At 43.2% G+C, this 15910-nt stretch overlaps 1 protein-coding gene across 1 annotated transcript in view; it reads left to right on the forward strand.

Annotated features, from left to right (window-relative positions):
- Positions 1–14206, forward strand: part of LOC138265295 (cytochrome P450 2J4-like) — a 214536-nt gene extending 200330 nt beyond the window's left edge. Inside the window, exon 9 of the mRNA XM_069212901.1 lies at positions 12153–14206. Within this exon, the coding sequence (XP_069069002.1) occupies positions 12153–12331 (179 nt within the window). The 3' untranslated portion in view covers positions 12332–14206. The remainder of the gene's footprint in view (positions 1–12152) is intronic.
- The last annotated feature ends 1704 nt before the right edge of the window (positions 14207–15910 follow it).

Here is a 15910-nt window from a genome sequence, read left to right on the forward strand (position 1 = left end):
GTTCCAATGAAGAAGAGCCTAACCAAACGAGTTAGATGTGACTACAGCTTATTGATCGCAAAGCTCAACAATGTCAGTGTGTTTGCCACATATCCGCACGGGCTCCAGGAGGTCACAGGCACTTATTTTGAAGACAATGATGGTTCAGTAGCCCCGTCTGAAATCCTATGGGAGACATACAAAACGGTTATCAGAGGTCAAAGTCAGGCATGAATAGTGGGACACAAAAAAGATACTATAGCCCACCTAGATATGCTTGAGCGCAAAATTTTAGATTTAGAATCTAAACTCCCACACCACTGTCAACATAAACTCTCTCTGAAGCAGAAGGAATAAAAAGATGTGGTAACGGACGCAGCCAAGGCCAGGTACCGTGCCACGTGGCACTGCTTCTACGAGGTGGGTATTAGGGCTGTGAAACTGCTGACCTGGCTGGACTGAAAGAGCCGGATGACTGGTGGGACTCCATGATCAAAGACTCTGAGGGACACAGAATAGTACGCAAAATGGAAATTTCAAAAGTCTTTGCAACTGTTAGAAATGGGGTCTTTGGTTGGCAGTCAGTTTACCCCCTGTCCCAGCAAGGACCCTCACTCTAGTCACCCTCAGTTAACCCCCCTCTCACCCCTTGGTAGCTTGGCACGAGCAGGCAGGCTTAACTTCAGAAGCAAGGTGTTGGAAAATGGGTTATTGGTAAGGGCAGGTAGGTACCTACACCTAGCAACAAGCCACTAACCTCCACCTAGGTACAGTTAGGTCTCAGTAAATTAATCCCAGCTCAACCCTTGGGAGCTTGGCAACGAGCGTCAAGGCTTAACTTAGGAGACAGTGTGTAAAGCATTCAAATATCACAAAACAGTAATTAAATAAAACACAGGAAACAGTTTAAAAATCCAAAACCAATTTATAAAAATAGTTTATATTTTTATCTTTAAAATGACACAAAAACGAATAAAATCGGATAAAGGGAACCGGAGATATGAATTTTTAAAGAATTATTATTTTTCTAGCGCTTAGAAACAAAAAACGCCAATCGGGTCATCTGGTTGCACCTCGACCGGGGCAAAGTCAAAGTTTCAGGCCGACCGCGATGGAGCCCTGCTCGGCTACAAGTCGCGGGAGGCCTCGGTTAAAAAGTTACCTTCTGACTTAGTCTTTATTTTGAAGATTTTCTTCAGCGGGACGAACTTGCCAGTCGAATCCGACCTCCTGGAGCCCTTGTCCGGATACGCGATGCTGGATTCTTCGGTGGAGATTTTTACCTTCGGACTTATTCGTTTTTTCGAGGTGAAAATCCTTCGAACGGGGTAAACCTGGATCTTGATCCGACGTCCATGGAGCCCTTCTCGGATACGATGGCTGGGAGATCCCGGTCAACTCTTTACCTTCGGACTTAGTCTCTTTTTCGGAGGTTTTTCTTTACCGGGACGAACCACCAAGTCAGGCCGGGTCGCGGTTGAGGCAAGCCGGTTAGAATTTCCGCGGCGGGTCTGTCCCTCTCTGGAGCTTTTTTTCAAAAATTCTCGAATCTTTTCCAAACTTCTGGGGCTTCACCCAGATGTTCTTTTAAGGTTCTTTTGGGGTCCACAGCTCACCCCAAGGGTCCAGAAGTTCTGTGATGGTCCTTGGGGGGTGCGGACTTCAACTCCCAGAATGCACCTGGCGCAAACTCCTTTTTGGCCACTGGGCAGTGGTCAGCTGGTCGCTGTCTTCAGGAGTTGGTGCAGGGGACCCTGGTTTAGCAATTTTTCACCTGTAGCAAACAGGGAGTCCCTCCTTGAACCAGTTGAAGCCAGGCAAAGTCCTTCTTGTGGTGAAGCCCAAGTGTGCAGCTGGTGCAGTCCTTCTGAGTGCAGGTTCCAGGTGCAGGTCAGGGGTCCAGCAGGGCAGTCCTTCTTCTCCTTTAGTTCTTTTCTTCTTGAAATCTGGCAGGGATCTGAGGTGTGGGGTCAGGTCTGCCAGTTTTATCCTTGCTCCTGGATGAAAAGCAGGGGGGGTCCTGGTTCTCCAATCAGGGACAGGGTCGTCCCCCTGTGATGACCACTTCCTGGGAAGTGTGGCAAAAATCCATCCCAGAAGGCAACAGTCTCTAAAAATCCAACATGGATGAATCTGATTTTTGGAGGTTACATCTGGCTGAGCCCACCCACTGGTGTGGCTAAAAATCATAAACACACCCCTCTCCTGCCCTCTCCTAATCTAATCAAGGGGGCACCTAATTGTCTGGGGTTGCAGGATGTGGGGGTGTTGCTGGGTGCTCCAAATGTCCTTCTCTGCCTTTGAAGACCAGTTTGGCCGCCCTCCCCCTTCCTGCCTCACCATCTGCTGAGGGGAGATTCTCTCCCCCAAGCACATTCCTTTGTGTGAAGCCAGGCCACTTCACACCTCATCAAGGCAGCCTGGCAGAAGCTGCTGCAGGCTGGCCAATCAGAGCACAGCAGCAAAAACAATGCAGAGCTGAAATTGGCAACTTTTTAGGTAAAGTCTAAACTTTTTACCTGAACAAGTTATATTAAATCCAACAACTGGAAGTTGTAGGATTTATTACAACAATTAATTTGATACCAAATTCTTGGTATGCAACATTTAAGGAGACTTTAAAATTTAAAATAAAGTCTGCCCATTCTAGCCTATGAAGGCCATTTACTTCAATGAGGGAAAAACGAATTTGGCTGTTTTTACCTCACCAGGGCTTATAAATCTATTTTTATAAAGTCCCTGCTTATAGTTACATGGCACCCAGCCCTAGGGGCACATAGGGCACACCTTAGGGGTGACTTATATGTAAAAATAAGGTAGTTTAAGACTTTGGAAGTACCTTTAATTCCAAAGTCGAATTTGCATATAATTTTAATTTAAAAGCAGCCAGCAAGGCAGGCCTGCCTTTAAAATGACACTGGGCACCTCAGCAGTGCACCTAGGTGTGCACCACCTATGCTGTGGTCCCTAAACCTACATGCCCTACCATATACTAGGGACTTATAGGTAGGTTAACTTAGCCAATTATAATTAGCTTAATTTGCATATCCATTTTACACAGAGCACAGGCCCTGGGACTGGTTAGCAGTACTCAGGGCACCATCAGAGTCAGGAAAACACCAGCAAAAAGAGGAAAATGGGGGCAAAAAGTTATGGGGCCTCTGCAATCAGCCCTGTTTTCTCACACAAGGTGTAAAGTATTTGTACCAACACACAGAGTACCTCATTGAAAATGCTACAAAATGAAACAACACCAGTTTAGAAAAGTAGATAATATTTATCTAAACAAAACAAGACCAAAACAACAACAATTCAACATACACAAGTCAAGTTTGAATTTAAAAAGCAAAAGTCTTAAATCTTTTTTAAAACAGTGAGAACGTTGTTAGCATACAAAAGTACCTGGGTAGCATCAAAATAAAGCCACACAGGCGAGTGTGTGTCGAAAAAGGCCAGCGATGTGTTAATTTCTCACTCACAAATGAGAGCGCGCGTTGTTCCTCCTCCGGTTCGGTCGGTGTGTGTCGTTTCTTCTCTCCCGCAAGAGAGCGAAGCATTGATTCGGTCGGGCACCTCAGGATCCTGGCAGGCTTTGTGTTGATTTTCCATGCCCAGTGATGTTGCGTCAAAATCTGGTTGCACAGTGTCAAGAAACCGTGATGCGTGGGGGCTGGTGTTATAAACAGCAGCCTCTGTGGGTATTGTGTGTCACTTCCCCAGCCACGTTGCATTGATCTCCCAGCCACAATGCAGGTGAAGTGTCGATTTTAGCCGCGAGGCCGGCGGCACATAGTTTTTCAGTCGCAAGGCGGGTGGTGCTTCAAAAGTTTCCCCGCACGGCGGTTTTTGCGTGGAATTCTGTCCTTTTCCACCATCTGCACCTTTCAAGGGTCCAGAGACAGGTTAGGGCACCGCTTGGCAAGCAGGAATCTCAGCAAAAAGCCCAAGTGCTGGCAGAGAGAACTCTTTGTTGTCCCTGAGACTTCAACAACAGAAGGCAAGCTCAATTCAAGCCCTTGGAGATTCTTCACCAGTGGGAGGTCACACAAAAGTCAGCCTTTGTCCTCTCTCATGCAGAAGCAGCTACTGCAGGCCAACCCAGCAAAGCACAGTCACAGGCAAAGGGCAGTACTCCTCCTCCAGCTTCTTCAGCTCTTCTCCTTGGCAGAGGATTCTCTTGGTTCCAGAGGAAATCTGATTTCCATGGGTTTTGGGTGCTCTTCTTACACCCCTTTTTGCCCAGACACACACCACGGGGTTGGAGACTGCATTGTGTGAGGGCAGGCACATTCCTTTCAGGTGTAAGTGACCACTCCCCCCTCTCCTCAGCCCAGATGGCCCATCAGGATACGCAGGCTACACCCCAGCTCCATTTGTGTCACTGTCTAGAGGAGAGGTGCAAACAGCCCAACTGTCAAACTGGCCCAGACAGGGAATCCACAAACACCCTTGGGATTCCATTATCTAGGTATCTACATTCCCAAAGATCCCTAAGTATTCTTTACACACAACCTTGAGCCTCAACTCATGTGTTTGCGCAGAGACGCACACCATTGACAGACTTTACCATTAACCCTCCTAGGGAGGGTGACCCTTTACAACATGACAGCCCTCCCCCACATTCTGTACGTGCTGTAGAACATGCCTTACACCATCCCGCTTAGCTAATTTTGAATGCTAGATGACACAATATGGTCTTTGCTGTGAGACTGTGCCACTCCCTGCATAGCCGTTAAGAAGTTGACTAGGGGTTGGTACGAGGATGGGATAGCCCTGCCAGATATGCAAAAATATTACTGTGCATCGCAACTGGTCATGATCAATTACTGGGAATACCTGCCAGTGTTGTGTAGGCTCTCATTATTCTAATGAGACTACTGGATTTTGAGCAACAGAATTGCCTGCGGTGTGGGAGACTGAGTCTGACCCACTACAGGTGACACCTGTCACCCCAATCTGTGTTTTGCTCCGGCTAACTAGCAGTGACTGATCTCTACCCAAAGGCAGGGATGATTGGGTAGCTGAGCACATGACATAATTGATTTCTCAGGGAAACCGTGGTCACTCAGGTCTCATTTGTTTCACTCTGTTACATTAGTCTCACAAACACAATGACAAACAGAGGCAGTATATGTTTCAATATGATTTCAATAAAGCAACTGAATCTTAGATAGCAAAGCATGTGTTGAAATAACCAGGACGATGCAGCATGACAAGATTAAAATTGTGACGAGGAGATTAAAGCATAGAAATAACTCTACCATTTTGTCACTATAGTCAATAGACTAATTCCTACCTAGGCTATATTAGAGCACAGTATGTTAAGCTCTAATTCTGCCCTTCAGGTTCCGATGGGAAGACATCATCTCCCATACCTGAGCAAAAGCCTGAAGTCTGCATAAGCAGCTGTAGCGAAGCGTTCAGCAATCAGCATACAGTCTTGGTTCTCTGTCTGGATTCTCCCTCTAATATGTAAGGGACAAGGAAGTGTTTTTATAATAAAACAGCTGATGTTCTGAGAAAATGTCCCTAAGTAAAGATGTGTGTTTTTCTATGAATGTCAGAGACAAAACTTGTACCACGTTCACGGCAACCTATCTAACTGCAGCCTTGAAAGAAGCACAGAGTGAACAAGAATGTCTTGTTTTTTAACATAGTGCTGGCCTAGGCAAAAACAGCTAGAGAAATAAAACAAGAACGCAAGACTGGCTATTATAAGAATACTAAACAAAGCGGAATAAAATATATCTAGGTTAAAGTGCACAGCGGCAGGCTTAGTATGCTAAAATAACGTGCATGGAGCTATGACTAAAACGGCTACACAACACTAGAAGACGAGCCAGTTTTCCGAATGGACAAATGTAACATGCTCCCAGGGAGATACCTTAGTGCCCTCTATGTTAATGCTCACATAATTTCCCTCTATGAACCCACCACAGTGACTCTCACCCTCTGGCCCACCACGCAGAAGACCCTGGGCTGAGAGGGCAAGATCACCATGGACACTCCCCTGTGGGACTCTGTGCAATTAGGCACTCTCGTTACACAACCAGGCTTCAGTAAATGGAACTTGATATGATTGTTCTGAGTGGGAGACCTCTGGACCTAAGATGGGATGATCTCCCTTGTTGATCTACAGAGGGAATATCAACTGGGGTCAACAGAACATTGTCTGCCTTACAGCACATGCTGCCCCAGGACGTTGATCTTCCTAAATCATCTCCACTTGAGGGTAGACTGCTAGATGGCTATCTGTCCAACTAAGTGATCTCACTCACCTATCGTAAACTCCTAAATAATTCCCCAGACACTGATCAGTCTCAGGGAACGTTGGGCACATGGCCTCAATGGTATTGAAAACGACGAATGTCTCGAGGCCCTGGCCTCGCCAAGAGAGTTGGCCATAAGACTAACGTTCCGCCTCATACACCTAAAATCCAACATAGATCTTACTATTTCTGTGCCACCCTAGCCAAAATGGGCAAGACAGACACCGCTATGTGCCTTAGGAAGTATGCGAGGAGTGATCCTTCCTTCACGTGATCTAGGGCTGTCCAATAATGCAACAATACTGGGAAAGCATGGTGAAATGTTTGAATGACGTGTGGTGGTGGTGTGGAACTCTCTGCAAAGTAGTGTCTTCTCAGCATCTGAGACACTACTGATCTGGGCCACATGGATAAGCTATAGATGATGCTGTGATTAATGAATGTCAAACTCAACATTGCCCAAAAGTGGAGAGCAGAATAGGCACCACTTCTGAGTGTTATATGGACTGGTGTATGTTGGCGGTAAGAGAGATTTACAGAAGTAGGGACTTCCCAACCAACGGGGTACATGGAACTATTTGGAAGATTACCATTTTGATGCTGCACAAAATCATTTAGTCAATTTTTGAATGTTATTTTGCTTACAATAAAAATAATTTAAAAAATAATGTCATGGTGTTCATCATCATCTAAATGTGGCCTATGACTGACTGTGACTGCTTTCAACAGCTAGTTGTCTAGGTAAAGGAAAAATGGCATCTCCAACCTCCACAGATGGGCGATGACCGCTATATCAATTTTGTGGACATCCAATGGGGCACTGGTGAGGCCAAAATGAAGCATTGCAAACTGAAAATGATCCTGCCTATCTTGAACTGCAGATTACATCTGTGGGACTGCAAGGCAAATACACAAAAATCTGCATCCTACAGGTCAAGACTGCCATTCAGTCATCCGAGTCCAGGGCAGACAGAATCTGGGACGGGGATGAGCATGTTGAATGCTCCTGATCCACGCACACAAAGCACTGCACAACACCGGACCCACCTACCTCAACAACCGACTCAGCTTCCACACCCCCACCCGAAGCCTCCGCTCAGCCAACCTCGTCCTCGCCACAGTCCCCCGCATCCGAAAAACCACCGCCGGCGGCAGATCCTTCTCCTACCTCGCCGCCAAGACCTGGAACACTCTCCCCACCATCCTACGACAGACCCAGGACCTGCTGGCCTTCAGAAGACTCCTCAAGACCTGGCTCTTCGACCAGTAGCATCACCCCTCCCCAGCGACTTGAGACCCTTGCGGGTATGTAGCGCGCTTTACAAATGCAGTGATTGATTGATTGATTGATTGAATATGTCCTTATTAGGAAGTAATTTGGAGGAAAAGATTCAAGATGGGCTGATGCTGTCTATCCTTCTTAATGAAGAAGGATAGAGGGATTCTCTATTTCTGACTCCAGAACCCTCTTGATGGCTCCTTTGGAGAATAAAACAAATACGTTCTTCATTAGAATGGGCAGGTTTTCCTCCAAATGCCAGTCTGGTGAGGGAGGGAGCTGTATTAGGTTAGGAAAAATTGTCAGGGTGGAGCCATGCTGAATGATTAGAAGAACCCATTTGTCAGATGTGATGAATTGACATCCTGGAAAAAAGTACTGAATTTTGACCCTCACAGAGTGATTGTGTGCCATTAAAGCCAAGCTAATGTGGTTTGGAGGCTGTCGCTGGAGGGGGGAACAGGGAAGGGTGATGTCCAGGATGGCCTGTGCACTTCCGGTCAGATTTACATCCTTATTACAGAAAGGACTGTGGTAACTCCAGAGGGGCTCCAGAGACTGGTGTTATCTATAAACCAACCCTAGGGAGCAGCCTTGGAGTTTCCAGAACTGGTGAGGACGTTTTCTGCAGGGTTCGAAAGACCCAGACACCTTGCCCTGGCCTTACACTCCTTAATCCTTAAAGGCACCTAAACCTGCAACAGCTTTGTTGCAGAATATACATGAGCCATCAAAAGGCATATACATAAGGGAGGCCTGTCTGTTTTCTGAGAAAGGAAAAGTTATGAACATGTATTCCTAGTTCTGCATCATAGGTATCCCCATTGAAGTCATAAACTTAGAATATTCCTGTGCAGTTCCATGGATCCCAGATCAGTTTTATTCAAATATTGGAAGCCATTATTAATTGGAGGTAACCACCTCAATGTCCATAGAATTAGAAAAGTAATCCTACTGATCTTTAAAGATGGTGACAAAGCCTTCATGGCTCATGGGACCGCCTTCAGTTCCAGAATACTTATATGGGACAATGCTCTTTTAGCAACAATTGTACTTGCACTGTGAGATTTTGTAAATACGTTCCCCATCCTGTCAGGGAGGCATCTGTGACCACTGTCTATTTTGGGAGATTCTGGAAAAAGGGGATTGCTTTCAGTAAATTGCTTCTCTTGCACCACCACATCAGAGATTGTTTGGCTTGTGTGGTGAGGAAGAGCTTGTCTTCCCGGGTGTCCTTCCATTGTGACAATTAGTCTTCAAGCACTGCTGTAAGGGTCTCATTTGTAGACTTGCCTTCAGAAGTAGGTAAATGCAGGACACTGGGGACCTTAATTGAGATCTGTTAAACATTTGAAGCAGTAGGTGACATTTTCAAAAAATGGTATACACTCTTTTCTCCAAAAGATATATTTCTCCCTTTATAGTATCCAGCGTGGCTCCTAGGTAATCAAGAAGTTGGTGATGTGAATTGATTGAATTCTCATGATTGATATGCGAGCCCAGTCTTGTCAAGAGTTTAGTAGTTATGAAGACATACAGCTGTGCTTGATGACTAGGGTATCCTTTATCAACCAATCATCTGGTTAAGAGTAAATGTAAATCGTCTTCCTCCGGAGGTGAGCAGCAACCACTGTATGCACTTAAAGAGTGTTCTGGAAGCAGACTTTAAACCAACTGGAAGAACTCTGTACTGAAAATGAGCTTTTGACACCAAAAATCTTAAGAAGTTTCTCAGTTTCTTTGCTGAGGGTTTGTGGAAATATGTGTCTTGGAGAGCCACCAAACACATCCAGTCTCCTTTCAACAATTGTGGGTAGATCTAATGCAAGCCTAGCATTGGGAATATTTGTCTCTTGACGTATTTGTTTGCCTGTCTTATGTCGAGTATAGATTTGAACTCCAATTGTTTGCTTTTCTTGGGTAGCAAAAACATCTTGAATAGATACCTTTTTATTTTTGAGGAAAGGGACTAGTTCTATTGCTTGTTTTTGGAATAAAGACTTTACCCTTTTTTCTAATTGTAGCATTTGCTATTTTGGCACTGACTTTGGGGGTAATGAAGGTGCAGCTTGATTGAACTGGATGGATTAGACGTTTTGGATAATTTGTAGGACCCAATCGTTGGTGATTATTAGTCTACACTTTGTTAGATAATGAGAGACACTCCCACCCACTGGGGGAAACAGAACAGGGGGAGTGTGATTCTCAGTGTTTTCATGTTGGTTGTGATATGGAAGAGTACTGGTGGTGCATCTGCTTTTCTTGCTACTGACCTCTTCATCGATTATTCCTAGGATGAAATTGTCATTGTTGGTATTGACAACTTTGGGACTGAGAAAAGAAGGACCTTTGAAGGGATAGAACCCTCTGCCTGGACTACTATCTAAAGTCCCTACTATGGTAGTGGAAAGAATAGTAACTACTTCCTTTCCTCTAAACCCCCATGCTTTAATGGCTTATGCCTCTTTCTTCATTTTCTCCATCTCTTCATCCATGTGAGGGCAGAAATGACTTGTACAGTGAAAGGAAGGTTCATGAATTTCAACTGAGCATCAGATTTTAGGGAGGTCACTCTTAGCCAAGACAACCTGTGAAGACGTATACCACTATGGAATTGTGTAATGGCCAAATCTGCTTCATCTATGGTTATGCGGATAGACTGTTGAGACAGTCTGTCCCTCTTCTAAAATTTCCATAAAATCTTGTCTCCTATTTTTAGGATGATCACATGCAAATCCAGCGAGAGACTCCCATTGGGCTCAATTGTACTTGCTAATAGGGCAAATTCATTAGAGGTCTTAAAAGTGACAGCTGCAGAGATGCATATTTTTCTTCATACAGCATCCATCCTCTTGTGTTCTTGAATCAAAGCAGCCTGTGGGATTAATAAAGTTGCTCTAGTCTAGTGTCCATAGTCTGGTTGATGGGTATCCAAAACTGAGAAAAATTGCAATTTTTGACTGTCTCAACATCGATCTCCTTGATGTTGATTGTTTTGATGGCAATCTTGACATCATCATCAATGAGGCAGATCTCCTTGATGTTGTCCAGTGAAGCATCAGTGTTGAGTATTCCACCCTCCACAATCTTGTCGGTTGTGGTGTTGTAACTGCAATCAATGTCGAAGGTAAACTTAATGGTACCAGAGGTGTCGTCATGGGCCGTGCTGTTGTCATACTCCACAAAAGCGAGCAAGTTGGTGCCAACACCTGCCTCAACATCGACCAATATTCTTGAGGGTGGTGAGATTGCCCAGAGTGATGATGATATTTTTTATGTTCTCCCTTTCCAGATCTTTCTCTATGGGGATCTTTTGAGTAAAAAGGTTCTGGATTCAGAAGAAGAAGCCCTTTCTGTGTTCTTTTTCCTTTTTTTCCTCTCTTCTTACTGACACAGGTGATTAGGTTTCCTTTGGAGGCGAATGCTCTTATGGTTTTATAGGGCTCTTTTGGTCATTTTCGGACAAACGTCTCACTCTTTAACAGAGTGAGAGGCAGAAAGACTGACAACATACATAGAATGTGGGTCCAATTCAGCCTTTTTTCACCCACATGAAGGGAATTTCACATTTCGCATTTGAGAAAAATATTAATCACTTTTTCAAGGAAATTTAGTGACAAATTTAGTATAGCCTCAGAAAATGTTGAATAAAACAAAAGTTATGAAAACACTGGATAAAGAAACACTAACGTGTTACGAAATGCTCTCAACATGAGCCTGAAAAAAAGAACTGAAGCTGTAATGCAAAGTGCCAGTACCGTGCACGCAGGGAAGAGAAGCCACTGGCTCCTTAAAGAAACAGTGTATTTTCCTTGCACTCCTTGAACATTTGACCTGACAAGCTCCTTTACTACATTTTTCTTCCTCTGTATGTGCTCGTATGAGTTTTGTAGATTTAAAATCAGGATTGTGTCCTATCAAATGCTACAATGTGGTCACATTTTGTTGATTAGATGCCTTTTATGAAAGCAGGCCTGTTGCATTTTTTTAATGGAGGTTACTCCAATTCTATGAATATTGGGATGGATACCTCTAATTAATAATGACTTTCAATATTTGAAGAAAAAGTGTTTCTCGATCCCCACAAATGCACAATTATATTCTCTGTTTGTGATTTTAGTCAGGATTCTATGATACAGATACTGTGGCTCGCATCCACATATTTATAAAAAGCACCACACCAGTACAAACTGCCCATTTCTTCCAATCAGTAGTATCGAGACCAACACGAATCACATATTTTGCCACATTTTCACCATCCTAAAGGTTTAAGCCAGTGATGCCTTAAATTCTTCTGGGACTGCCAGCAAGATCTTGCTGACAGTGTCTCAAAGAGCTTGTGTATGTTGTCCTGATAAACAAGTTTCATTGCATGACATCAAAGCTAGGCTTTGTCCAAGCCTGCATAGAGGTGGGATTGTGTGGGCTTCTTATTTGCATTATTTAGGTCCTGGATTAGACATTTAAAATTAACCTCCCTTTAGATCTTTGGAATACGAAAATTGTACATTATAATTTCTCCTACTTCTTTCATGGTGTCCTTCATCCCATAATCTTAAATATATTGCTTCTTCAATATTACACTGAAGAATAATTACTTAAACTCACTTGCTGTCTTTTAACAGGACATCGTATGTGTCTGGGGGAACAGCTTGCCAGGCCTGAAATCTTCATCTTCTTCACTAGTCTGCTCCGGGGCTTCACCTTCAGGATCCCGGAGAGGGTGGTGGATATCAACATGGACTACATGCCCGGTTCTATACTGAAGCCATACCCATATAAGATTTGTGCCATACCCCGCTAAGAAGTGGGGAATCCTGAAGTATTCATAAATTCCCATAAGACTGGAACAGTTTATGAAAACTAGTATGTTTAGGCTGGATTCATAGGTTCCTGCAAAAATTTATAAGGTTACTTAACCTTGGTGACTTTTTTCTGATGATTACTTCTTTTTCTCACAGATTAGATATGCAAAGGTTCTTTTGTGAGAGCAATATACAAATGTGTCTAGATCTGGAACATGTTAAGTGCTGTCAGTCAGGCACCAGCTCATGTAATACTTAAATAAATTCATAGAAACGTGGTTGCAGTGAATGCCTATCTGTCACAAGTCTAGCACGTAACTTTACAAAAAGTGCCTCCTGCAACTCTGATATTGTTTCTACCTTAAATCTCTACAAAGCGCATGGAAAAATGTGTCACGAAATATTTGCACCAAGTATAATTCTCAGAGGGGTAATCTCTACAATGATAAAGTATTGATCAAATAAAAAACACGATTTCCAAGGACAAGTATCTTGCTCAACTGAAGTCTGTTTCCTGCTTGCTCATCCACAGAAAGATCCCTCAAGCAGCAATGTATACTATGGGGGAGTGTCTGAGAACATCAATGAGCCAGTCATTCTGCTAAACTATTAATTGCTGACGAGTACCTTGCTGATACATATTCTTTATACCTAGCCTTAGAGTCCAGACAATGGTGGTTTTAAAAAAGTGGAATGACTGAAGCCCCCATATTTTTCTACAGTGCCCAGCACTGAAAGGGCCTTCAAATAGGCTTTACCTCTGCCTTACTTAGGGGTACCCTGCTTTAACCAGGCAGATATTTTCTTAGCGTAAAAGAGACTGACACACAAGACAAACTACTCAGGCATTGACTGCTTGTCAAACAGCTATTTCATCATCCAGAAGTACTTGAATAAAGGAATGAACAAACTCAGAGCTGTATTAGCCTAAATTCTGTGTCATTTCTCTGCTTATTATGCGGGGCTACAACACAGCAGAAGACAGTGGCAACTGAATTGTGTACATCAGAGTAAACTCTGACATTGTTTTAGGTAAGACAAAGGGCTTTGTATGGGAGAATTGGGCCAGGGAGATGGTAATGTTGTGATCCCTTGATCAGAACTAGATTTCCATCAGTTCCAGGCTTATATTTCACATTATTAGCACGGAGTCTGCATCCCAACTGACCTTGCCCCAGTGGCTAAGGTTTGTCACCTTTAGAATATAGCAAAGCCGCCTCAGAGAAAGGTGTTATGATTGTGACTGGATAAAATAGACCCCGGGATTGATAGTACAGACCTTTTATGGAAAGAAGCCCATCAATTTGCAAAATCATAGGGTTTGCAACAACAAAATGGTGGTTTGCCATGTATGAAACCCATTTTTCAACTTGAAAAAGCCTTGATGGTGAATGAAAAAGGGCATCCTCTCCTATTTGCAATTCACTATGAAATATATTAATGGTTTGCAACAGCAATTAAGGCCCCAAACCATTAAAAATCTAAAAACTCCTCAAAGAGATAGCAACTGATTCACGAAAGGAAAGTCGACCCTGTTGGACAGCATCCACATGGAGAATTGTGTCAGATGGCCTTAGACGGAGTAGGCAGTGGTCAGACGGGCCAATCTTTTGTCTTTACAAAAAGGAAATATTTTTTTAAAGGCTGCCAGGGTGTCTTTAAATACAGAGATGGTGGTTCGCTGTTCCTTGCAGTTCACCAGTCCTGTGTTTGTAGCCTTTCACAGGCGGTCGCAAATAGTGATCTGCCTAATTAATATTCACTAGGCGGGTCATTCAGCGACCACTTTGATTCGATCTTTTGTGACATGACCTATAAGTGCATTGGTCACATAGTAAAATGAATGGCAGGTATTTAAAAGTCATTGAGCATTTGGCATCTGTAGTGCTTTCCTCTTATTTAGTTTCTAAGCACTAACATAACACAACAGAAATGCACTTCTGAGGTCAAAGAAGACTTTTATTGTTATTTTATTCTTCCCCAACCACAATGTTTATGAATGAATGACGAATTAGTAGCTTTCAAGTCCGCGTTAATCAAACAAAATATATCAGTTTGCAATATACACAGCAGGTTATATTTATAAGATATTGAATGCAAAGCAAAACAAATACTTCACCGTGTAGGAACTATTTACAGCTACATCTTTCTAAGGTCTGCAAGCTGATGACCCCTGTCAGCCGCGAGAAAGAGTGTCATCTACCCACACGGGATGCTGGCAGCTGGCGCCAAGCTCCAGCACGAGGTCCGGCAGATTTGAATCTAACTCTCTGCAGCCTGTTACATTCGTTACAAAGGTGTGCCCCCTCCTCTCAGACCAGGGAAACTGAGCAAGCCTTTTGGAGACTGGCCAGGTCTCCAAGACTACTCCTGTTCCCAAGCTCAAGCGAGGAAAAACAACGCCCATGTACTCTCTCTTATCAGGTCTAGTCTACTGTGAGAGCAAAACATCTTGGTTCTCTGGTGCAAAAACACAGCTTGGAAAAATACAGCTTAACTGCAATGTCTAACTCCACGTTAAAGGCAATGGGCAGCTAACCTAAATATCAAATGCAATGTCATGTTAAAGGCAATAGGCAGCTAACCTAAATATCAAATGCAATGTCTAGTGTCATGTCAAAGCCAATAGGCATCTAAGCTGAATACAAAATGCAATGTCTTATATCATGTCAAAGCCCATAGGCAGCTGAGCTGAATATAAAATGCAATGTATAATATCATGTCAAAGCCAATAGGCAGCTGAGCTGAATACAAAATGCAATGTCTAATATCATGTCAAAGCCAATAGGCAGTTAAGCTGAATACAAAATGCAATATATAATATCATGTCAAAGCCAATAGGCAGTTAAGCTGAATATCATGTCAAAGCCAATAGGCAGTTAAGCTGAATACAAAATGCAATATATAATATCATGTCAAAGCCCATAGGCAGAATATCTAATAGCATGTCAAAGTCAATAGGCATGCAATGTCAAAGCCAATAGGCGGCTAGACTGGATACAGCATGTCAAAGCCAATAGGCGGCTCAACTGAACAAAACATACCATGTGCTACTGGTGAACATTGAGCAACTAATATGCGCAGTGGTGAAACACAAAGTCATTGGTCAAAACAAACTTTATCAAATGGCAGGACATTCCGCCCTTTGACCAATGAATTTTTGTTTCACATATCTCATATTTCAAACAAACAAAAAAAAAAAAAAAAAAAAAAACATCAGCAAAAAAAAAACATTATGATCAAAGCAATCCCTGTAAAGCAATAGAAGTGAATTAACACATTGGTTTCATAACCTTTCACATCAGATACATCTACATAGAAAAGACTGGGCAATTTTTTTTTTTTTTTTTCTGAATGAGTCTCTAATTCAACAGTGTTAGCAATTTGATGTGGCATGAGTTCTGCTCATGTAAAGGTGCACGGTCCACCTGAAAGGTTTTCTGGAAGGTAAGCAAAAGTCAGAGTTCCATACGAGAGGGGAAAAAAAAAAAACACAGCAAACAAGTTGAACTTGAACTGAAGGCGCAGTTTGCGCAAAATGGATCCATGGTGCTGGCACTTTACTCAGCCAGGTTCAG

The sequence above is a fragment of the Pleurodeles waltl genome, chromosome 11 (genome assembly GCF_031143425.1).
Source record: "Pleurodeles waltl isolate 20211129_DDA chromosome 11, aPleWal1.hap1.20221129, whole genome shotgun sequence".
Classification (NCBI taxonomy): domain Eukaryota; kingdom Metazoa; phylum Chordata; class Amphibia; order Caudata; family Salamandridae; genus Pleurodeles; species Pleurodeles waltl.